At 40.8% G+C, this 25,790-nt stretch overlaps 1 protein-coding gene across 20 annotated transcripts in view; it reads right to left on the bottom strand.

Annotated features, from left to right (window-relative positions):
* PPFIBP2 (PPFIB scaffold protein 2) overlaps window positions 1-25,790 on the bottom strand; it is a 123,997-nt gene that overhangs the window by 18,763 nt on the left and 79,444 nt on the right. For 12 of the 20 annotated variants that reach the window (XM_075567393.1, XM_075567380.1, XM_075567383.1 and 9 more), the window contains 16 exons: window positions 24,621-24,752; window positions 23,203-23,391; window positions 21,322-21,414; window positions 17,793-17,904; window positions 17,273-17,305; window positions 14,995-15,056; window positions 13,103-13,178; window positions 12,439-12,545; window positions 11,805-11,869; window positions 10,048-10,116; window positions 7,372-7,432; window positions 5,483-5,524; window positions 3,913-4,066; window positions 1,988-2,020; window positions 1,190-1,328; window positions 73-195 (listed from right to left, as the gene is read on the bottom strand). In XM_075567393.1, coding sequence (XP_075423508.1) covers window positions 73-195; window positions 1,190-1,328; window positions 1,988-2,020; window positions 3,913-4,066; window positions 5,483-5,524; window positions 7,372-7,432; window positions 10,048-10,116; window positions 11,805-11,869; window positions 12,439-12,545; window positions 13,103-13,178; window positions 14,995-15,056; window positions 17,273-17,305; window positions 17,793-17,904; window positions 21,322-21,414; window positions 23,203-23,391; window positions 24,621-24,752 — 1,490 coding nt within the window. The remainder of the gene's footprint in view (window positions 1-72; window positions 196-1,189; window positions 1,329-1,987; window positions 2,021-3,912; window positions 4,067-5,482; window positions 5,525-7,371; window positions 7,433-10,047; window positions 10,117-11,804; window positions 11,870-12,438; window positions 12,546-13,102; window positions 13,179-14,994; window positions 15,057-17,272; window positions 17,306-17,792; window positions 17,905-21,321; window positions 21,415-23,202; window positions 23,392-24,620; window positions 24,753-25,790) is intronic. The other 8 variants (XM_075567381.1, XM_075567391.1, XM_075567389.1 and 5 more) reach the window with 8 other exon arrangements.

Below are 25,790 nucleotides of genomic sequence, written 5' to 3'. Positions count from 1 at the left end.
TTAACGTTCTACCTGAGTAGTTGTTAAGGTTTCACACCTCTTTAATATCACGTTAGAAACAGGCCAGTTTACCTATTCCTGGAATCTTTATTTCTGGACAGTCTTGGTCCTGCGGTTGAACGCAACCCTCCTCTTCTGAATTCAGACAATCCAAGATCATCTGTATTGAAGTTTCCTGAAGGGGTCCTCCGTATCCTGCCCAGAACATTGGTTACAAAGATTATGAAGGGAAATGAGAACAAACACCCACTGTAAGTGGTACCCCATTTCTATTCCATCCAAGGGTATAAAATATTGTTGAAAATAACAATACCATACAAAAATTTCCAATCTATAATAAATAATATATAGGTGAAGTACAAAAACAATATAATTGACTGTATTCCTGAAGGCATGTAGACCAAAGTCAGATATCACTATGCGTGTGTATGTTTACATTATGAATTAACTGGCAAAGCAAATGTTTTTGTAAAATAACAAAAAACAACAACATTTTGCACACGGAATGCCACAGACTTCCGGAAAGGGTATTATTCTGATAGTATTAAAACTGCAGTCAAACATGGCAACATAACTGCTATTTAAATATTGACCTATCCCGCAGAAACAACAATAGTTTACATTTGTAAAAGTAACCAAAATATTACTTAAAACTTAAAATGATCATTCTTTGGGAATGTAGGAGTAAAACGTCACTTATGATCTTGCAACCAAATGTCAAATCAAATTTAGAAACTACCATTTAAATCCAAAAATACATAAAACCAAGAACATGCACAGTATAAGTAGCAGTACGATATGTATGAGTAATGTTTTTAGTCTGAAGGAAAATGTTCAAAGTGCAAAGGAAAAGCTTAAAAATAAAAAGGTAAGTTGTGGCTGCAAACTAAAACAATGAGAAAGTTTACAAAATGTAATGAAATGATATCTATTGGTTTGTAGTGCCTATTGATTTTCTGTAGTAACAGGCACCTTTCAGATCAAACATGTTACAGTTTGCACCCTTTAAATGTTTCTTGTTCTATTTTGGAAAAGTGCCGTTTTGTGAATATGCTGTTCATTTCAAATAAAGAAATCCCTTTTTTTTTAATTGAATTTTTTTAAACAAAGGAGTAGTAAATAATACTTGTAAACCAGCAGGCTTATAAGCGGACTTTGCATGTGCTGAAATTATTAAATAAATGCTTACTTTCCCCAGAACTTCTTGATGCCTTTTGGACTTTTCTTGCTTTCGGGAGACATTGGGGATAGTGGACCTGACTCTGTCCCAGAAGACTGACCAAGATCATTTGAAGTAAATGTCATTTCCAGATTATGCTTTGTGTCACCTGAGAGAAAGGAGACGTTTTACAAGTATGCAATGCAGGGCGTGTTTGGTGGAGCGCCTTCAAAAGTAACCTCGTTGTATTTTCTACATGTTAGCAGCAAGCTATTTGGCTCAGCTTTACTTGAAGGCTACCAGCGATCAATGGAAGATTCTCAATCTTCAAATGTCATTTGGAAATCATCTTTTCAATGAAGCAGTTTAAGCATGGAAAACACCAATGACTAAAGCACCCCCCTCTCCATCTATGCTCATAATTACCCCCAACTCACGTACATTTAAGCCATTTGGAGAATTCCCAGTGTTTGTTTGAGGTGTATTTACTAACATTTCTCGGCTACAAAACTGGGGCAAAACCAGAGCGAGATTTATCAGAGAAAAGCAACTAATAATGAAAAGCCATTGAAAACTATTGGCAGTTTTTCCTTGTATACATTTATTCAATTTTTTTCACCCCAGTTTTGAAGCTGGAAGACACTCTTTAGGTCTAGAGCTCCTTATAAACATTCTTGCATTAGGAGTTCAGTTTCAGCAAACATTGCACAAAACTATTAATCTTTATGGGGAGAGTACTTCACAAACGTTACTCCTGTTACTGCTCTACATGAGCAGACATAGTTTTGTAAACTTGCCATTATTTAATGGGGATCAATGTTACAGTACCTATTACTGGGGCACTGGCACTCCTGAAGATATCTTCAACCATTCCCACAAGAAGAAATAAAAAGGAAGAAGCCAAGATGACATTTCACCAAATCAGAGTGAAAGGAGAGAAAATAAATAAGTGTGCATTACTGTGAAGAAAATGACAGGAAGCACAGCAGGTATATCAAGTGAAGCAGGCATATCAAGTGAAGCGGGTATATCAAGTGAAGCAGGCATATCAAGTGAAGCGGGTATATAAAGTGAAGGAGGTATATAAAGTGAAGCAGGTATATAAAGTGAAGCAGGTATATAAAGTGAAGCAGGTATATAAAGTGAAGGAGGTATATAAAGTGAAGGAGGTATATCAAGTGAAACGGGTATATCAAGTGAAACGGGTATATAAAGTGAAGGAGGAATATAAAGTGAAGCAGGTATATAAAGTGAAGGCGGTATATAAAGTGACGCAGGTATATAAAGTGAAGCAGTACATTCAAACGGAGCTCTTTAAAACCTTAAAATCTTGCAGTACCATTGCAAATCTCTTCCAATATGTGATGGGCTACGGAGCTAACTTCCAAAGGATCTATTTTACAAACTTAGACTTGTGGTATATTAATGTAAACAATAAGATAATAGCATCGTCAAAGACTGCATTTCGTTACAAAGTAAAATGTCAATAGGTTGCACAGGGAGCACGGAATACGGATGTGTGGGGTCTTTTATCCCAGCACTGGTACAGATGCAAATAAACCAGCGAAATGCAGGTCTTTTCTCTTGCAGAAGCTTTGAGGGAATGGAAGTGTACAGATGATCATTATACTATACTCGCCATGTATAACAATGCTGTACAGAATTGTCGAGTACCGACTAAAGTCTGGCAAGAAAAGCACGCACATATCAACTTCATTATTGTAACAATATCTACTGTACGTACTGTAGTTATCAAAATACAAATATTTGCAAGCAATCATTTATACAATGTATTTAGGTGTAATATATAAATGACCGTATTTCACATAGGATATTAACAGTGTTGATCAAAAAGAGTTTGATCAGAAAGGTTTCCCCCTTTATACAGCACTCAAAACATATATGATCTACTAAGGGACAAAACAAATGGTCCTGCAGATATGCTGCGGAAAACTGGTAAGTATCCCAGAATCACCGTGGAAATCAAAAATAATAACATTTTATTACGTCTACATAGATCATTAAAAACACAGATACATTATTTAAAAAAATCCCCATATTGTCGTGGCTGATATGAATAATTATCGTAGTATTAAGGTAAGTATCATTAATTATTATCAATAGTAATAGAATACAATAGTATTCTATACATCACCTCTGATACATCTATTTGTAGTAACATTATATATTATTGATGGTGTTACAAATACTCATTATATACAAGTCGTTCTCTGATTGTTACAACTCTGGATGTGAGGATATGAATAAATTGAGATAATAATTAATGATACTTACCTTAATACTGCAATAATTATTCATATCAGCCACTACAATATGGGGATTTTTTAAAATAATGTATCTGTGTTTTTAATGATCTATGTAGACATAATAAAATTTTATTATTTTTGATTTCCACGGTGATTCTGGGATACTTACCAGTTTTCCGCAGCATATCTGCAGGACCATTTGTTTTGTCCATTAGTAGATCATATATGATTTGAGTGCTGTATAAAGGGGGAAACCTTTCTGATCAAACTCTTTTTGCTCAACACTGTTAATATCCTATATTTTACCCTCTAAGCACCAATCATTTACATTGAATAGATATATACAGGTGACTGCGGTCTCGCTTACACATTCCGTATTTCACATAGGACTTATTTACTGTGCACAAATGCTAAATTAGATCTACATTTGAAGCTTCAGAATGCTTGCTTCTTACATGTCTTGACATAAAAGCAAAGTTTACTTACATGCACTCTGTATGCCATTTGTTTCACCATCGCAGTTGGCGTTAACATTTTGGGAAGCTTGTTTCCGACCTGTCTCGTGTTCTCCATTATGAGTGGGCCGAGAGAGTTTTCCTGGCAACGTCTGGTATCTAGGATCTTCTAGATAAGGCTTATTCTGACAAAAATCAAATACATAACATTTGCAAGATGTATTGGCATTTTCAGAAGTTTCAGGCTGCCTGCAGAGCGTACTGTACAACACAGAACAAAATCATGCATGTACAATAGTCATTAAAAGATTGATTACATGCACCTGTATACCTTCACCCTTACAGGATTTCATATATTGCCCACTTGTCTCCCACTATACTGCTTAGGCCCCGTTCACATAGCGCACTACATAACGTGCGCCACTGATTCCTGGCGGCCAATGGAAGTGTTCAGTATTGAAACTACCATTGGCTGCAAAGTAAAGCGTCGACGCTGCTGCAGTCGCTGGAGTCATTTGAAACTGTGATACCAGGCCGCAGCAGCCAATCAATGTCCAGACGTTTACATTGATTGGCTGCTGAAATTGAGTCTCAGCCCTTCTGTTGAGACGGGGGACGGGACCCCCCCCTCTCAGCATATGATCCTTGCACACGCGCGCACGCACACACAAATGGATTTATGCTTTTCTTTTATGTATTGTATATGTATCTTTTATGTTTATGTTTCGCAAAGCCACCCTGCGCCCGTGACACAGCCCCCGCTCCGCTCTCCCCGCTCAGTACACACACAGCCACTCTGCACCCGTGACACTGCCCCCCCCCCCCCCCCGCCCGCGGATCATTCCGTCTGCTGGATGATCACACAGCGCCCAGCAGATGGAGGCGTGCATGCGGAACTTCTTTGGTGCAGGGATATCCTCTCACATTTTTCCATGTATGTCTGTAGCACTTACCCTTGTATTGTCTTGTATAATCAATGTGTGTATTTAATTTTGTACAGTGCTGAAGATATACTCATATAGAGCAATAAAATAAAAATAATACACATTACTAACAAATAGCTAATTCTGGCAAATTTCTGTTAAACTGAAAAACCCATTTCTAAACTTGTTGCCTATAATAAGTCACAGATACTCTGCAGTAAGTATTTAGATCTCTTCTAACAATAATTCTGAAACCACTTTTTATTTCTCCTTTACTAGCTTGGGTAACATAACCTGTCTCTGTAAGTCTCCTAGCATACCACTTAGATTGTAAGCTCTCCGGGGCAGGGATTTCCTTTCTGATTGTCTGACTTTGTTTGTTGCGCTTATTGTATTATAATTCCCTGTATTGTCTCTTTTGTGAAGCGCTGATACACTGTGGGTGCTATGTAAATAAAGATATACATAATTATAGCATAACTGCCTCTATAATCTAATTATGAGTGCCGTATCACCCATAAAACACATAAGTATAATACACCTGACTAATCACACAATAGCTAGTCTGCAGCCTCGTTTGATCTAAAATGTGATTTTGAAAGGTGCAGTAAATAAAAAAACAAAAACAAAAGAATTACGAGTCAACGATATTAAGATGAGTTAATGCAGTTAATATACCTCGAGTATTACAACAGGCTCTACGATATTCCCTTCAACATGCTATGGAGTTGCACAGAGGGTAAGTCCGAGACGATGGAGAAAAAGTGACAAAGACAACACGTTAGTACTGTGTGCAAACACAACATTGTGACTTGTTAGCGTAACTTTATTAACCCCTTCACCCCTGAAGGCAGCTGTGATTGGATAGTAATAAATACTTCTTGATTAGAAGCCTGCAATTTTACTCGCATGCAGAACAGTATTGCAGATTTCCGATAAGCCTTTCAAAGTGGAAATATCAAGTTTCATCAAATCAAAAGGGTGATATCCATTTTTACCGTTGGAGATGTTTAGCTGTTAATGACGCTTATAAGTTTTGTGTTGGTACTTGGAATTAACAAAGAATTTTGCAGTCAGGGGTGAAAGGACAAGGGTAACACTAGAATTATTATAATATTAAATAGGACATGCTGTTAATTTCGCACAACAGTTTGTCTAGTACAGGTATGAAAACATGCCATTTTACCAGGTATGAAAACATGCCATTTTACCAGGTATGGGGCAGAATGTATAAAGTGCGAAAAAGGTCGGTCGCTGCTAGGGCCGCCAACAGCTTCCCTGTGGCCCAGAACTAGAGTTTCTACCGGGGGCCACCTGTATCAACAGCCTTGCGAGACCTCCCCTCTTTCTCTTACACTCCCCCCTTCTCACACACCACATCGCTCTCTCATCCCCTCTATTTTTCTCCCCTTCTCCCACTCCCCCCATCCCATGTATTTCTCTTCCCCCTCCCCACACTCAATCTCTCCTTTCCCAGTACACGCACAATCCAACCTCCCCAATACACACACACTAACTACCCCCACCCCCAACACACACAATAACCCCCCAAATACACACAATAACTACCCCTCCCCCAATATACACTCCCCATCCATGGGGGGAGGCCTCCAGTGCCGCGCTGATCCCGCTGGCAGATGCAGAAGTTGGGCCCGACTTCCGGCACCGAAAGGCGCGCATGCCGAGGAGGTGAAGGCGGGGCTGCAGCAGTTGTCCCAGCTCTCCCCCCGTCGGCGGCCCTGGTCACTGCTCCCACTGATTTGGACAGCACTGCGACCACCTGCTTTGCACTTTATATACTCAGCCCCTAAGAGGCGACGTGAATAAAGACATTCCCAGAAATCTGAATGGTCGTATTGAAAATATATTTGTCTTTCTTTGCAGCATCATATAAAGGTTTACAGCATATACTGTAGCATAAGTAATGTAAATGTCTACATTGTACATGATCAAATGAGTACATCAGTGTAACGTACAAAAACCAGACATACGGTCAATTACAGATTTAAATACGTGTGTCCAAAACAAAATAGCTACACACCATAACCAGACAAAGCCAGTCACGGATTGTTTAAAGATACGTGTAGCTTTTAAATCAAGAAATACATAGACCCCTACAAAACAGGTTACAGTTAAGGATCAACACTGTAAGTGTTTTACCATATGAAATTGTATACTTTTTGATGTGAAGTCAAACTTAAATAATCAAATGTAAAAACAAACAGCATCAGAGTTTATCTTAGCTTTTGCAAATGTACCAGATATCCTGAAAGGTCCACTGTACGTCTGAGAAGATTTAAGATCGTACGTAAGGAAAATATAAACAGTTGGAAAATGCTAAACAAAAAATGAGATGTTTATACACGTGAGAAAAAGGCAGCCAGGTGGATAAGATAACCCTTCACTGGTGATAAGCCAATTCTTTCATAGCGTAGGCTAGTTGCAAATAGCCATGATTCATCAAAATCTATCACAGCACATACAGTATTGGTTTGGACATGTGTGTTCCATTCAGCAAGTTAAAAAAAAAGTTTTTTTTTTATTATTCTCTACAATGGTGCATTTACCTTTTCCATAGATCCACTTTGTAAATCTTCCAAACTACTGGAGAGCATCTTTGGATGAATTCTAAGCATTCAAAAACAACGGGTAAACGGTTAGCTTTTATTCGGACTGCCGATGTGGCACCCTTAGCTTTCGAGTGAACCAAAGTGATTTGAATCGGCGCTAAAACACCCACAATGTGATATAAGTGCATACAAATATAATATAAAATAAGCTTTGTGTATTATAGGGTGAACCAAAAAAGATTCTCAACCTTCCAAGGAATATGTACAGATTGCTTACAACAGTATCTCGATCCAAGGTGGGAAGGGAGCGATGATTTCGGGAACACACCAGAATGAAAAAACATAAAAAATATGATAGTGCAGTAAATCAACACACTAAATGGTGAAGTATGTTCTTGGCTCTGTAAAAATGCCTACTTACAGCAGGTAGAAATATAAACATCAATGGTCTACAAATTCAGTAGATGCAGGTCTGGATCCCCAGCAGAGGTGAAGCTCAGACAGGATATATAGCAGGATAGATTTCTCGGACAGGAGATGATGCAGGAGATATGCCAGGATCAATTCAATGCGTGATAATTCATGAAAGACAGAGGCAGACCATAGTGTAGATCGCAATGTAAAATTTATCATATAAAAACAAGATAAGAATCGTACTTACAATAAGTACATCACACATGTACATATAAGATTTTCTTGAGACAGTAGAGTGCCGGACCCGTGTGGAACAACTAGCTGTTTCGTCTCTCTGTGACTCCCGTCGTACCGCTGATGGATGGCGTCTGACGTCACATCTGGTGTGGGAGTGACAACGTCCTTTCGGGAACCAGGGAGGCGAGCAGCAGGGAAACAACAGCAAACTCTAACGTCTTCACTTCAGGAGCAGCTGCAGCAAACTAACGAATAGCTCTACGCGTTTCGCTGTATCAAGACAGCTTCCTCAGGAGCAAGTAACCACCCCTAGTGGGTACATACAATATATAGTCTATCTAATTAAAACAAATTAATCAATCAATGAATTTTCACACAGGTTCGCCTTATGCAAGGTACATAACTCTGTGGTCAAAACGGCGCAAGGACACAATAAATAGAATAAATCACTAACATTTATTTATTCTATGTACCCACTAGGGGTGGTTACTTGCTCCTGAGGAAGCTGTCTTGATACAGCGAAATGCGTAGAGCTATTCGTTAGTTTGCTGCAGCTGCTCCTGAAGTGAAGACGTTAGAGTTTGCTGTTGTTTCCCTGCTGCTCGCCTCCCTGGTTCCCGAAAGGACGTCGTCACTCCCACACCAGATGTGACGTCAGACGCCATCCATCAGCGGTACGACGGGAGTCACAGAGAGACGAAACAGCTAGTTGTTCCACACGGGTCCGGCACTCTACTGTCTCAAGAAAATCTTATATGTACATGTGTGATGTACTTATTGTAAGTACGATTTACATTGCGATCTACACTATGGTCCGCCTCTGTCTTTCATGAATTATCACGTATTGAATTGATCCTGGCATATCTCCTGCATCATCTCCTGTCCGAGAAATCTATCCTGCTATATATCCTGTCTGAGCTTCACCTCTGCTGGGGATCCAGACCTGCATCTACTGAATTTGTAGACCATTGCTGTTTATATTTCTACCTGCTGTATGTAGGCATTTTTACAGAGCCAAGAACATACTTCACCATTTAGTGTGTTGATTTACTGCACTATCATATTTTTTATGTTTTTTCATTCTGGTGTGTTCCCGAAATCATCGCTCCCTTCCCACCTTGGATCGAGACCCTTAGCTTTCGGACATTCAAAAATATTTGACTCCATGTCCGTTTCCAATTGGATTGATATTGTCTTTAATGAACAGATCAAACACACAAACTTTACATGTAATAATCCCATTTTTTCTTCCACAAAAGAGAAACATTGTATATTTTTGTAGTTTGGTAATTACAAATGTTGTTGCAATAACAGAAAGGGGACACGTTTGCCTACATTCAACAACTAATGTTTACCGGTAGTTCCATCAGGGTTGAGATACTGGCAATGCATATCAGAGCATTGTTCTCAAACACGGTAAGCGCTAATTGTGGTAAAGTGATATTTCATGGTGAGTTACCAATACACTTGATATAGATATCCAGCTCACACATGCTTGCCAGGGCTGTTGTAGTGATATTGTGTGGAGACCAGTCATACTGCTCCATCGGTAGCCAACTCCAGCCCTCAAGGGCCACCAACAGGTGAGGTTTTCAGAATTACCCTGCTTCAGCACAGGTGGTGGGTGCAGTCTTTGACTGAGCCACTGATTGATCCACCTGTGCTGAAGCTGGGATATCCTGAAAACCTGATGTGTTGGTAGCTCTTGAGGACCGGAATTGGTTACCCTTTTGTTGCTCTATAACAGTAAGAGAAAATGAGTCCTTTCATCCAGGTAATAGCGCTTGTTCTAAAACAACGTTGATTCACTTCAGTGGGGTTTTCCCTGTGATATCTGGGAGTCAGGAAGCCTGCCGATAACTGCCAATCAAGTCCCTTACTGCCAGATCCGGTGCAAGGTGGCTTCATGACTCACTGCCAATGTCTCTATAGGCTATAGGGCTTGGGATGCGTGATGTGAGACCGAGGGAGTGACAGGGCAAGTCAAACACAGTCATATTACTTTTCTGATGATTCACTTACCTATTCCTGTTTTCAAAAGGCTCTTCCTGTGAAGAAACGCAGCTTTCAGGAGGAACCGGCACACACCTACTGTCAATAACATATTTATATCACATTCATTATTACCCCGTATTTTATACAAGATCGAGAATAGAACAAATTGTGCAAAACTACAATTGCAAATGTTTTTTGTCATATTTTGAAGGGCATAGCCAGTCTATGCACATGGTGTTAGGCGACACAAAACCAAAGAGAATGTCCTCTTGAAACCCGTAGGACTACTTTGCCAATAGCACTAAGGTTGCAGGAAGACACACAACAGTAGAACCAGATTTGCTTCTTTGTTTTAAGAATACTTCCTTCACCCAATACTTCCCTGCAGAGATGTTGGACAATAACAAGCTCCCACAGATGTAGTTAAGTAGGTAACATCTAGATTCTCATATATGCTTAAAAAGGAGCAATCCACCCCAACTAACCTCCATGTTCATTACAGGTTTGGGACCGGCGGGGGACTTCAGAGCGGAACCGCACTCTTTTCAGCTCTGGGAACCTCCCGGTTTGCGAGAAACGTACTAAAAGTTGCCGGTATTATTTCCTGGCTCTTAAAAGGGGATTTAAATAGCCATTCAATAGGAAAACAGTAAACAAAGAAGCCCCAATGCAGACCCAATATAACAAATGATTTAGTTCATTTGTATGTTTTTTCTGCTCGTAAGAATGGGTCATCCAGTTCAATCTTTTGGCCAAAACATATCAGGCTGCAACCATGTCAAGGTCGGCCCTCCCTATCAGTAAAAGACAACACATACAGAAATGAGCCGAATAATTTGTCACATTGGATGTGCATTGGGGTTTCTTTATCTACTGTTGTATATTTGAGGTCACTTTCCTAGTAGCGCTGCAATTGGCCCAATTGAATATAGAATATTTTGGGCTTGGGGTTTTCAGCTCGCAATGATTGTGTACATCCAAGCCTCATCCGATGTCCCGGCTTCCTATTGGCCCGAGATTTGGCAGCCATTCCCCCTCCCCGCTCCCCCACTCAGGGAGATTGAAACCTGATAACTTCACTGGTGAGAATCTCAGGACCCGTTTTGCAAGCAATATATTTAAAAAATGGGGTGACTGCTCCTTTAAATAACTTCCATTTGCTACAATAACTTGGTAACTGTGTGCTTATAGTTAATACAAACACAAGCATATGTGTGTAATTAACCTTTTGTGTGCCGATGGATATAGCCAATACGGGGTCAGGCACACCAGATGCCCCATGATCTAGGGGGCAGGGGTGTCCAACTCCAGTCCTCAAGGGCCACCAACAGGCCAGGTAATCAGGATATCCCTGCTTCAGCACAGGTGGCTCAATCAGTGTCTAAGTCATTCTGACTGAGCCACCTGTGCTGAAGCAGGGATATCCTGAAAATGTGACTTGTTGGTGGCCCTTGAGGACTGGAGTTGGCCACCCCTTATGTAGTGGGTGCACCATGAGCTTCTTGTCCTCGTTTTCCAGGGGAGATCGCATTCCGCGTTCTGAACACGATCGGAAGCACAGGGAAATGGACGAAGAGGAGGACGACTCCTCTTCCGCTCCCAGATTAAGCGATCTCCGTGGTCACGTGATTGCGCTTTGCTGGTACTCCAAGGGTTGCATCAGTAGTAGCTAGCACATTTATGTCTGCTAACCTTTTAGTGCAAATCATTTGTAAGTATTCTGTAAACACAGTGGTATGGAAGAACAGAAATAAGAGTTATTCAATATACTGTAATGCTCTTACCTGGTTTCCAAATTATTTTGTGGAGGGAAAGAGGACACAATTGGTGAGGGATCTCTGGAACATACCTATAGGACATGGGAATTACCTATGTATTTATACACCAATTAATGAATGTGTATTTTAATTCATTTCAAAGGCCAAATTAGCAACATGTAATATTTTCTAGATGTTTTAATGTTTATTTCGTAGCTTAGGTTCTGTTGTGCTGTCCAGAATGCTCACAGCATGCCCAAGCACATTGCACTTTAATTAGGACTCATAGCTTGCAGGGATCAGCTCTGAAACCAAATGTAATATAGTATACTTTTAGAAAAGGTCTATTTTTTTTAAATCAGAAAACCACTCTCAAAAGAGTAAACTACAAAAGTACTTTCACCGTGAGAGACCTGATCATGATCAGATTGTTTTTTGGACCAACGGAGTTGGTTATCAGATTAGCAGCCCAATGTCACCCTGAGGAAGCAGTACTGGGCACACCTACTCAATGCCCCGATTTAACTCATGCTAATGAAAAAGGTGGCCAACTGTCTTAATGGTTTGCCTCCCCAAATGGACGGTGTCAGGGCACTAATGCATAGTTCATATGCTGGCCCAATAATGAGTAAGCCCCCAAATACTTAGCCAGCGAAATTACCTCGGATTTAAGTAACTCTGTGGTTTGATTATTCTTTGGATTTAATTTCTTTAAAGTAGCCTCAACTTCATCTTCACTGCTCCCAGAAAGTATTCTTTCAGAGGAACCTGAAATACAGCGGGGATCCATTTAGTGCCAAAACATAATAAGGGCAATATAATAATAATAATATCATGTTCTGTATAGCGCTGCTAGTTTTACAGAGACATTTTGCAGGCACAGGTCCCTGCCCCGTGGAGCTTACAATCTATGTTATGGTGCCTGAGGCACAGGGAGATAAAGTGACTTGCCCAAGGTCAAAAGGAGCCGACACCCGGAATTGAACCAGGCTCCCCTGCTTCAAACTCTCCGTGCCAGTCAGTGTCTTTACTCACTGAGCCACTCCTTCTCTCCTAGCCATGGCTAAGGGGGGGATTCAGTGATACTGACTGTTGTAATGTATACTGGACAGATTATTGTTCATTAAAAATCAGATGAAAGAGAACATGTTACGTGACACATGGGATACCACTAAATGTATCACAACCTGCAGAAAATGGGACTAAAGAATCAGTCTGCTAACTAAACGCACATCCTAAACCACACTGAAGTTCAAACAGTTCTACCTCCACTAAAATGACTTACATTTCTGCACAAAAAATAATTATGCCAAATATCACTTTACCATGCGCTGCTATTACATAATTCTTCACCCTTCTGTACTGGTGCAGCAACACTGTAAGCTCTTCTATACGCAGGTCCTAAAGAAGACATTACACACTGGTTTGTTACAATATTACTGCATCACTCACATCAACGGTTATTGTGTGTGTGCATACAAGGTCGAACTCAAACAGCACTCTATAGAAACTATGAGGTTTGGGGAGACAATTAATTATATATATATATATATATATATATATATATATATATATATATATATATATATATATATATACATACAAATATAACTGTATGCTCATCTGCATGTCTTAGGCAGGTCTGCAACCCCGCCTTTCCCCATTATCACCCAGCATACAGCACTTCCACTGCAGCAAGGGATTCTGGGAAATGACATGCAAATGAGCACAGTGTCACTTTTTGCCTAAATAACCATTTTTAACATGGTTCCCTATAGGCTTAAGCTTGCTGCATGGTCACAGCTTTGAGCACAGCCAGGGTTAAGGTGCATACCCAGAAAACCACCCACAGACAGCTGTTTCGACCTTGATGGGTCTCATCAGTGTGGGGTTGATTTTACTGGGAATGCAAGAGAGGCTATGGGGTAGGCTAAACCATGATACTATATATATATATATATATATATAATGTTTAAGTTATTTACCATCACTCACAAACCGGTACCAGCAACATTTATTTACAGAACCATATTTCAACTTCCCATAGCAAAATACTGGTGGAAGATTTGATCTCTGAGACCACACAAAATTTGAATGGGCCTTTTAAAGTGTGTACAGATGTAGCTCCATTTAGTAAACCTGGGCATCAGAGTGGTACGTAATGAGAACTAAAAATTATTTTAAAAAGGTGCAATAAAAATAAAATAGTGAGATTATATTGTCTCACAAAACGAGGTCTCATTAAATTGAACTTATGCATAAAATTAATTCCAGGCCAGGCATTTGTCGGCTCAATTCTAAAAGTTTCCATAGGACGAGACCTGCCAGAGAATGAGGCCACGTCTTTCCTGACACACTGCGTGCCAACTTCCCAGCAGATTAGAGTCATTTATATTTTAAAGAGTTGGCTAAACCAGGGGGGCTCAACTCCAGTTCTCAAGCGCCCCCCCCCCCAACAGGACAGGTTTTCAGTATATCCCAGTTTTAGAACAAGTGGCTCAATCAGAGGTTCAGTCAAAGACTGAGCCACCTGTGCTGAAGCTGGGACTGATTGAGCCACCTGTGCTGAAGCTGGGATATCCTGAAAACCTGACCTGTTTGGGGGGGTGTCTTAAGGATTGGAGTTTAACACCCCTGGGATGACCTTCTGCAAGCCAGTTTACTGCAGAACAAATTGACAATGATTCCTATAAATGCAAAAAGCATTCTGCAATTTTCCCCCTGTGCTTAAACCCCCCCAACTATACTATAGGTCAGCGGTGCGCAAACTGGGGGGCGGGAGGATTTGCCGGGGGGTGCGGGCTGTTACAGAGGCCCCGCACTCTTCCCCCAGGCATTTAAATTAATGCCGGGGTAGGCGTGAGGCCTCTGTAACCTCACTTACCTACTGGCAGCTGGGTCTTCGGCGACGCGTCGCCACGGCAACGCAGCATCAAATGCCGCCACGGGGTCATGTGTCGCCATGGCAACGCGCGTCAAAAGACGCGGTGGGGTCACGAGACGTGACCTGCGACGTCATTTGAAGCCGTGCCTACGGGGGTGGGGGCCGCGAACGCTGCGGCTCCCAGGAAGGGGGACGCAGCTGAACAAGTTTGCGCAGCGCTGCTATAGGTGTTTAATAGTAATTGCATAAGAATACTATGACTGGCCCTATAGCGGGATGATCATTTGTCGAGGAGGCTAAGCACGTCAGAAAAAATGGATCTTATGGTCTTACCTTTTCTTCGTTTGCAGCTAATAACGTCTCCACTCCCAATTGTAGCCGCTGGACTTCTTGATCTAGAAGTTGCAAACATTCAACATGTTGGTTAAGCTTCATAAAATGTTCTGAGATGGTATTTTAGAAAAAGAAAAGTCTATCACGCTGAAATATGATTAATCACATTGTACAATAACTCGATTGTGAATGGAGACATGGATTGCCAAGTCAAAGCACGTGTGAGATTAAAACGTTGAAGCAGCAGCTTTGAACATATGTGAAGATAAAAAAAAATGAAATGCACTCTCTAAGCTCACGTGTCATGTTAGAAAAATGTACTTCACTCTATCTATCCACAGTCTATCCCTCACCCTAACAGGAGGAGAATAAGGAACGCAAGAAATGTTAAAAGGTTGAAGGTATGACCAGCTGCCCAAAATGAAGATAAAGAATTGTGTGACTTCACATTAGGCCACATATTCCATAAATAAACTAGAGTGCTCAGACACCGAGGAAGATTATACGATTTCCATGTGACAAAAGAGTAATCATCCTTATTGCAGACCCTTGTCTGTGTCCTCTGTTTCTTTACTCATGCTCCTTCTTAAAGGAGCAATCCAAGCAATATCCTACATATGTGTTTTTTTTTTATTTAAATAAATCAGTTCTGTAGTATTAGATAATACTTAATGCATTTTTTTTATTTTAACATTCAACTATTAATGCCATTTTTAATTAGTTTTATTCAACTGAGCATCTTCTGATTTCTATAGCAGGCTTTAGCACACCTCAGTGCTAGATCTTTGTAACACTTTCCTGTTTGTGATAATTTGTTTCCAATATTTCCAGCTGTTTTAACTGTAACCATAGATAATGTTACCTTAGTAATATAAGAATACATTGTAGCTGCTGAGTTACACTGATTGAAGGATTGATTTGAAACTGGAGACAGCCGTTTATTGAACCCTGGGAAGCAGGATTTTGCGGATCGATCACGGGAGAACTAAAATCGATTGACAGCGTAGGTAATTAGTTTTCAATAAAGGTAATCAAAGGCTGCGTATATTAAAACCAAAAAAAGTTTAGGGAATTGTTGGAGGCTTTTTGCTCTTTGTAGGTACAGTATAATCACATGAGCTTCAGCCTTACTGCATCATAAAGTTATCATTTAACTTATTTCAAATTTCAGTTTTGACTGCTACTTTGTTTCCATAAAACAACAATTGGGAAGATGTAGCATCATTTAATGCGTTGCTAATATGGCATACAAAAAAGACCAGGGAGTATTCTTGACTAACTGGCAAATGTAATATTGCACGACTATTTTGTTCTGTTTGTCTGGGGGAAAGGAGTATTCAGAGAAGAGCGCATTTACACTCCACAGTCTGACTTATCCCAGCTTCAAGTGTTTATATTTCTCCATTCATTATATGTTTTGCATGTGTATTTATGGCATCATTTAAAAAAAATGAAGGATGCTTGGTAAACTAAGTTCCAATAGTATATTGAACCCATCCCCTTTGGAAACCTAGAGTAATAGCAATGAAGAGAGAGTAAAGTTTCAGCATTAGGACCAACGTGAACTTGTTAAATCAGTCCTCCAAAAAATGGGAATTTCATGAAGACCATTGAGGACATTGTGGATTATTTATATGAAGTGGAATACTCAGCTTTGTGTTTCTAAGTTATATTATATTTAAGGGTTATAGTGACAGCTGTATAACATTCATACACAAAAACGTGGCGGTTTTATGCAAAGGATGAAGTGCGTGCTGTGAAAATGTGATGAAGAATCAATAACAAAAAATTAGCAATACAGCAGCCAAAGGTAATAGCAAGCAGACAGCCTGGTGTAAGCAGTGACTGAACACAGTGGCATTCATTCTGCCAATATTGAATACATAAATTATGTTTGGGGAATGCTATAAAAGGAAGAAGCCTTACAGCTGGAGTTATCAGCTCTAGTCCTAAAGGCCACAAACAGGTCAGGGTTTCAGGATATCCCAGCTTCAGCACAGGTGGCTCAATCTGATTGAGCTACTTGTGCTGAACCAGGGACTGATTGAACCAGCTGTGCTGAAGCTGGGATGTCCTAAAAACCTGACCTGTTGGGGGGTCTTGAGGACTGGAGTTGGGAAGCCCTGCTTTAAGTAATGTTATCTGTCTGCTTGCGTCTAGTAGTAATCTCTATTATGCGTTTAGCAAACAGAAACAGAATGAACGTTATTGCAACAAAGTAGCATTTTAGACACCATTAGTGGTAAAGCGTGAAAAACGATAAAGTCTTATGGCTTACGTTTTTCTTTTAGCCTTCTCTTAAATACTTCTTCTATATAATGGGAAAAGGCAGAGAAAGTGAAAGAAAAGATAATGATAGGTACATTGTCATGTGAAAATATGCATTCTTCAATCCAATAAAATAAAATTTGACAGCAGATTTTATCATGGCAATTACGGACAGGAATAGGAACGACATAAGCAAACAGAACAATAACATTTTAATATATATATTAACAAATAAGCTGCAACCATGACATCATAATGTACAATTGATTTACTTGGCAGATCATTTAAACACCATTGTGAGACTGTAATGGTTATTGTATTATGCTACTGAACTAATCAATTGGTTTCTAAAGATACATTTTGGGTCCAGACTAGATGTAAATCCTCGTTTCCTCCTCCTCCTTTCCACCGAAAGTAGTAACGTAGAACAGGTGTAATCAGCAGGCACTGACAGAACAGCTGGGCTGTGATCAAGTGATGTTCAAATGTATTCAAAGCCACATAGACTCAGTAAATGGAATGCACCATACCTCTTTCTGCAGTTTCATTGTGTGCAATGGTCCTGGAGGACATCTGGCTGTGCATACGCTCAATTTCAGCATCCTTTAATGCCAACTGCTCTTGAAGCTGTGCAATTTCAGCCTGAAGTTTACACATTTAGATTACAGATCAGTATATTTAGATTATGCCACTTACACTCCCAGCCTATGAATGAGGACCTCTTTCCTGGTCAAATATTTTATAAATAAATACAAATGTTCAAGATATTTCAGACCAGTCAAGCAAACGCAAGCTGCGTTTCAGTTTCCGTACAACTACCGTGTATACTGTATTATAATTTTACCAGTAAATATTGCTACTAACAACTTTGAACTTAACACGTTTGCCTAAAATATTTAAAGCGGAAGGACATGCCTGAAAACAAGGCCAGCTTCAAGGGTCTAAATCACTGTCAACAGCAGCATCGGTGTCCCCTGATAAGATGATAAGATACAGTAAGTCCTGTGGTTTCAGTCTGAAACTTTATGGCTGGCAGAAGCTTATAGGTGAATTTGAAAATCCGCCGCCCCATGGCACTTAGCTGTGTCGCCACCTCCTTGCTGCCTCCCCTCCTTTCCTTTGGAATCCCAGCGTCAAATGACGATACGGATGTCATCAACGTGACGGCGCGCGGTGTTGTGATGGTAATGAGACTCCATTTGACATTGCAACATCACGTTGCCATGGCAACGAGACGCCATGTGACGTCCCGTTGGGACGTCCGAGGCGTTATTTGACGCTGGGATTCCAATGGAGATGGAGGGGCGGCAGCAACACAGCTAAGTGCATTCCCATTAGGTCCGATAGGCCCTAGAGCACGGCAAATGCATATGGAGGCGGACATTTTTGCCGCCCGGGCCTAATGGGAAATCCGCTACTGGGTCCATGTTAAAATGGACATGAAGCAAAGAGTGACACACTACGAGTGCTCATTTGCATGTCATTACCCAGAATCCCTGGCTGCAGTGTGAGCATTGTATGCATAGAGATAATGGGGAAATGTGCACACACGTGGTATTTTTATTTACTGCAGTCTGAAACTTTAAAAGCAATCATCTTAGGCAGCGTGCTTAGAACAGTCAGCCAATTCAATGAGTAAAATCAGTGTTGCAGAGTAGAGAAGCACTAAGGGCCTCATGCAGAGAGCAGCGCTATTTGAAATCTCGCCATTTTCCCACGAAAATCGCGCTAAAAACAGGTGAAAATGGCGAGCTAGGGAAAACGCGCCATTTTATTTTTTTTTTTAAACTCGTCTTTCTACCGGCGAGAACCTAAATCTCCCCTGTTGAAAAAATATCCCTATTCAGAAAGGCGCGATCGCCATCTAGTGGCTGATCACGCCAATAACATGGAGAGAAATTCTCTATTTACCTCCGCCAAAAAAATTTGGCAAGAAGCTGGAGGTCGGCGGCCGGTGGGGAAAAAACAAACAAAAAACGTGTTTTTTTTTCAACACGTTTCAACAGCGCTCATATCGCTGGTTGAAACTCTCCATATGCAGAAAGGATTCTAAATGCAGTTTTCGGACCTTTCTGCATATGGAGAAAAAAACTCTCCATTAAAGCTTCTTTTTATCCCCCTCTCCAATTTTAAATAGCGCTGCTCTCTGCATGAGGCCCTAAGTGGTTTATTTAAGGTTCATGTTCTCGATCAAAACAAACATATTTTTTTTTTCAGAGAAAACACAATGTTTGGGGGTTGCAACACCTTTGTCAGGTGAAATAGGGCCACCCACCTGACGAAGGGGACGAGATCCCCGAAAAGTTGTGTCCCCCCCCCCCCCAAAAAAAAATAAAGAGAGAAATGTGTGAAATGCCCTTGGTGACCACATCTAATATTTGAGTGCAATCAAGCTAACACTTTTTCTTATGTAAATTGGGATGGTGAAGGGCCCCCATCTTGTTGAGCTGCACCGCATGCTTAAGCAAGATGCTATTTTGTGTAAATAACACACTGTGAGCCCCACACGTTATTTTATTTTTATTTATTATAAGCTCCAATAAAGAGTCTCGTGTTTTATGACTGTTTAAAGAAATATTGTGCACTAAAAAATTCTAGATTATGTAAACATCTATTTTGTTTTGGTGGCTGAGCTCTAGACTGTGCACTTTTCACTCATTATTTTCCAGAAAAAGTTCAATAAAACACAAACATTTTAAAAGAAAAATGAAAAAAAAAAACAAAACAAAACAAAGAAAACTGTTTTCTTTAAGTATGCAGTGCATTAACCGGAAGAACGTATGTTAGTCTGTTGTAAGACATACAAGGATTGGCAATGTCACTATCATATACTACAGGATCACTTTATTAAAGTCTGTATATCACTTTACAGCATTCTCATTAGAGATGCAAACTAGGATCGTTTGAGAAGAGATACATTTTTCTTACTTTCATTACTTGATTTTATTTATTCCAGATATGTCTTCCTGTAGGAAATGTTTGGGAGTATATACAAGGAGGGATCCCTCATAGGAAGTAATGTTTTTACTGCCACACGATTAACGTAGTAACTGATCTAGGACTATGAGGCCTATGCTCACAACTGATACACAGGGAGAAAGTTGCACAGAGACCATCTTGGAAAAAGACAATGGTTTGGGCAGGGGTGCGCAAACTTTTTAGCCTGCGTCCCCTGCCTGTTTCCCCAACCCCCCCCCCCTATACCTTGTCACCGGCGTTTCTGACGTCACAAAGTCATGTGATTGTATGTTGCCATGGCAACGTGACGTCGTGTGACGCCACGTTGCCATGGCGATGAGTCACCAGAAGTCACCGGAGATCAGGTAAAGGAGTTACAGAGGCCTTGCGCGCAATCCCCCGGCATTTAATTTAAGTGCTTTGGGAAAGAGCGCGGGGCCCCTGTAAGCGCCGCACCCCACCCCCCTCCCAGAAAATCTCACTTCCCCCTGTTTGCGCACCCCTGGTCTAGGGGTCCGTAAATGTAGGAGTGCAGAAAAATAGTTAAAGGAAGTAAAAATACAAACCAGGCATCTTAAAAAGGATTTCGATTTCACAAAAAGAATGAAAACGCTGTTTTTAACAAACATCCATTAAAACGAACCACCATATGTAATACTCATTTACAATATGAATAAAACATTATGCACAATCTTTACAGCACATTATATAGAAAAGCCTAAAAATTGGATAATATTGTGTAATTTCACCATGTTTCCATCTAGAAATAAAATAATGTAATTCCTTAAATCAGGGTGCGCAAACTGGGGGGCGCGCAAGATTGTTCAGTGGGGGGCGTGGGGGCTGCAGAGGCCCCACGCTCTTCCCCCAAGGCATTTAAATGAATGCCGGGGGATCGTGTGAGGCCTCTGCAACTTCACTTACCTTGTCTTCGGCGCGGCGTTGAATGACAACGTGACCCCGCAGCGTCGTTTGACCCTGGAGAGCCGGCAAGCGAGGAGGGGAGAGGCGGGAGAAGGGAGGGAAGCAGGCAGGGGGGCGCAGCAGGGAAAGATTGCACACCCCTGCCTTAAATCACAGAGAGATATTGCAAGAACTTACTTTTGTTGCTTTTAGTTTCCACTCATACTGTGTTCTCTCATTTTCCAGTTCTTCTACTTTAATTTTTAGGCTTTTGAGTTCTTGTAGCAGACCCTGATATTGAGGCAAGGAAATACGTTTAGTAAGCAATGAGTTTCACACAAACACACACACACACATATTTGACACACCATCGTACATTCCAGTTGAAATGTTTGGGATGCACAAGGACGCGGACAGAAATCAACTTCATGCTATAACAATCAAGTCAGCTAATAAACATTACCTTGTGCTCAACTTCTTAGGGAACTGACCTGTTCACACTTGATTTTGATGCTAAAGAAAATATTTCCCTCCTGTTTGAATCATGATTTTATGAGCACATTTCTAAAGCATGAAACGGTTATGCCTCAGCAAGCCCGTGCCTCGCTTCATGTAGCACCAATATCGGAGCTGTCACTCCAAGTCACTGTATAAAATATATGTACAGTAAATGTACATTTGCAGCCTGATTTAGTACGTTGGTGTACATTCAATGCAGGTTATTTAAAGTACCAACAAAGGAGTTCTCAATACGTGTAATAGTTAGGGGCGCTAGGTGTCCAGTATTGAACCAGACTGTCCTGTATTGGACACTGTCCAGTAAAATAATGTGCATGTGTGTGTCCGGTATTACCTCTCTGGACATGTATGTGTCCGGTATTACCTCTTTGGACATGTATGTGTCCGGTATTACTTCTCTGGACATTTATGTGTCCGGTATTATCTCTCTGGACATGTATGTGTCCGTTATTACTTCTCTGGACATGTATGTGTCCGGTATCTCTCTGGACATAGTGACCTGACCGGCTTGGGGGGCCCAGAGTAGAGAGAGAGCAGGGCTGCTTATAGGGGGCTGGGCAGCTTCTGCCATCCTGCATTACCAAGCAGTAGCCAATCAGGAGGAGGTGTCAGGAGCCTGGGGATGGGGCCAAGGAGAGGAGGAAACAGTATGGCACGGAGAGAGGTGGGCGTGTGTGTGTCTCAAGCGTGTCGCACCTTTCACCATTGTGTCCAGTGTTTTTGGAGATACCAGCTGACAACCCTAGTAATAATACAGGTATTCGAGGAACCTGTGAGGTTTACAATGCTCTGTATACACGTAATAACATATTTTTTTAATATACTGTATAGTGCTGAAAATGCACAGTATGTAGCAATGTACACAGACCTTTGCAGGCACAATTAGTCCCTGCCCTGTAGAGCTTACAATCTAATTGTAGTGTCTGGGAGATTGACGGACTTGCCCACGGTCACAGGGAGAGCTGATAGTGGGATTTGCAGTCAGTGCAGTGATATTACCCCATAGCTTCTCCTTCAGTCCTACATATGCGGTATAATCACATACCGCACGGGTTCTCAACGCCAGTCCTCAGGGGCCACCAGCAGGTCAGGTTTTGAGGAGATCCCTGCTTCAGCACATGTGGCTCAATCAGTGGCTCAGTCCGAGACTGCACCACCTGTGCTGAAGCAGGGATATTCACAAAACCTGACCTGTTCAGGGTTCTTGAGGACTGGAGTTGAGCGCCCCTGACATACAGTATGAACTCACTTGTTAGTTTGTATGTGGCCTTCCAAGAATCTGTATCTAGATTGAAATAGTCAACATACAATGGTGTTTAAGTTTGCAAATAAGGAAGAGGCTGTTTGGGCAAGATATGTTTTCATCAAAATGATATTCTAAAGTATTATTTTAGAATAAGTATTTTTCAAAAGAGCATTAAACATGGGTCATCCAAAATAAAGCTATTGAACCAGCATGGTACACACAAGATATTGCTTGTTAGTGAATATGGAATGCACCTAAGCTTAATCACACAGAAATGAACAGACTCATGCAGAGGTGTTGTATACTTCTCATACATTTTCCCCTTCACATCGAGAGCAAAGCATCTGCTCTGGGGATTCAATAAGGCAACTTGTACTGGTCTGAGGAGCCTTAGTTAGGTCAGATCTGCTATTCTGGGCCTCTCTCTCTTGGATGTTATTATTGATCTCCAGCTGAAGTTTGCACATCTGCTCCTGTAGTTCATTTATCAGATTCACTACCGACTGCAAAAAGGCAAGAGATACAATGCAAGAGATAACGTTTGCAGAGTAAAAGACGTCCCTGACATTCAAAGTAAATGTGTTACTTGAGTTTACAAGTAATACCTCAGGCTAGAAAAGAAACAAACATTGAAAGTAGAAAGCAGAAGTGTCTCCTTCCCTTTAGCGACAACCCTCTCCACATACAGTTCAACTTCCTGCATCATTTCTCTATCCTTGACATGTTTTGTCCATATTTAAGTTTAGTATGAAAACCCCCAGGTTTCCATTCTCATGGGTACAACAGCCTCTTACAAATATATCAAATGTGGACAACAGCTCCTTTATCCGGTCACTGAACAACCTAAAATGTATGTTTTCTTTTTAATGAATCACTGTACACAGACACACAGCAATCATGTCGAAAACATATTTACAGACACATAAAGACAGCCCAATTGCCCACCTCTTATCAAAGCCTTCATGCTACACAGACAAATATAGCATGATATATATAGCTTTTGCACATGACAAGTTGATGACAAGTGGTATACCGACATCAGCCGCAGTGTGAAATTAATATCTCCAAGAGGCCTTTGTAGGCTTGAGTGTTTGTTACTAACACACAGAAAGTTAAACAGCTGGGAAGTGCACATGTCTTGTGCAACCACAGTTGGGCGAGATGAGCAAAGAATGGCTCAGCCCTGTAGGAGACTTTTCTCTCACATTGCTTCATTTGTGAACCTGATTTTAGCCAACAAAACAAGTAAAGAACAAGAGGCAGGGGAAGGGAAACTGTGTATTTAAAAAACAATGATTCAGTCATTTCACGATTCCCTTAAAAATCACAAGAAAAAGTCATTGTTTAAGGAAGGTGTAGTTATTGGGGGATGCACGCTTTCTAAAGCAGCGAGCTACAGAACTATAATATTTGAAATTCCTTGCAAATTATTTTAGTGCATTCTTTGACTTAACAAAATAAACCAGCACAACAGTTGCTTTCCCTTTCTTGTAATTAAGTCAACTGAATAGTTTGGGGATTAGTAAATGGAAAAGAAGCTGGCTCCCAGAAAACTGGAACAAAGGGCCCGCTTAAGGAAAGTTCTGGGAATAGATATGAGCACACACGCGGGCCTTTGCATGCCACTTTCAGCTGATTAAATGTAATATAGATGGCTTGTAAAACTCAGTAAATTATGGCACTTGGCAGATATATGTATGAATATGTATGTATGCCAGGACATGAAACCAACCTCTGCCTTATTGCGATTTTCCTCACAATCATCGTACTCCTTTTCGAGGCTAACCAACTTTATCTTTAGGTCAGAAAGCTCAGCCATCAGGTCCAGTTTCTGGGTTTCAAGTGATGAGCGGCTTAGAAGCTCCTGCAAAAAAAACAAAAAAAAAACACATATCCATAAAGTTTCTGGGTAACACAGCTTTAAGTAATTTGAACCTTTCTCCCATGGAAGGTGGCTTTTCACCTGTGTGTGAAAGGTCCACGTTTAGCATGGTGCATAGTCACAAACTGCGGCTTTTTGTGACTAGAGGCATTAGAGTTAAACAGGATTTATTTGGAGGCATAGGAATACCACTTTCACCATCTGACCACAATTTATTCTCCATGGAAATGAAAGTATACTTTGCAAAGTTGAACACACCTTTTAAGTATTAACCAATCAGAAAATAAGATGAACCCATCGGTCCGTACTCCTGCTTACTGTATGTTATTGCATAACCCCACAGTTCCAGCAAGCTCTAACACCAGAACCCACCACATCATATATATATATACTTGTGCCAAAAGACAGGTAGTGTTAGGACCTGCATACTGGTCATGCCGTGACGTGGCTGCATAGTGGTCATGCCGTGACGTGGCTGCATACTGGTCATGCCGTGACGTGGCTGCATACTGGTCATGCCGTGACGTGGCTGCATACTGGTCATGCCGTGACGTGGCTGCATACTGGTCATGCCGTGAAGTGGCTGCAGGCTTATAACGCTTTGGCCAAAGGGTTTAACTAAATGACCCTCACGCATAAGAATACGAACATTGAAGTATTTAACGAAGTATTTTGTCACATTGGATGTAGCATTGGGTATCTTTGTCTTATGTTATTACACATCTGCAGCAAAAAAGCTAGAATTTGACTCCAGTCCACTAGGGCAGAGAATCATTTTTACTGTAAGTTACAGGTCAACATAAACTGCTAATCATGTTTACTGTGACATATTTACGGTTATCTGTACCTTACTCCTGATGATGGAAATACTGAATATCATTACATGGACAGTCCCGTACCTGCCATTGAGACAAAGTGGGAGGGCCAAGAGCAGAAATGCTTCACTGGCCCCTGACAATTAGATTTGTTGCAACTCTCTACTACTTAATTAAACAGATGTTTCCTAGCAGGAGTAACATT

This window comes from Ascaphus truei, chromosome 12, assembly GCF_040206685.1.
Source record: "Ascaphus truei isolate aAscTru1 chromosome 12, aAscTru1.hap1, whole genome shotgun sequence".
Lineage (NCBI taxonomy): Eukaryota > Metazoa > Chordata > Amphibia > Anura > Ascaphidae > Ascaphus > Ascaphus truei.
The sequence above is the reverse complement of the archived record's forward strand: the minus strand, read 5'-3'. Positions and strand labels throughout refer to the sequence as shown.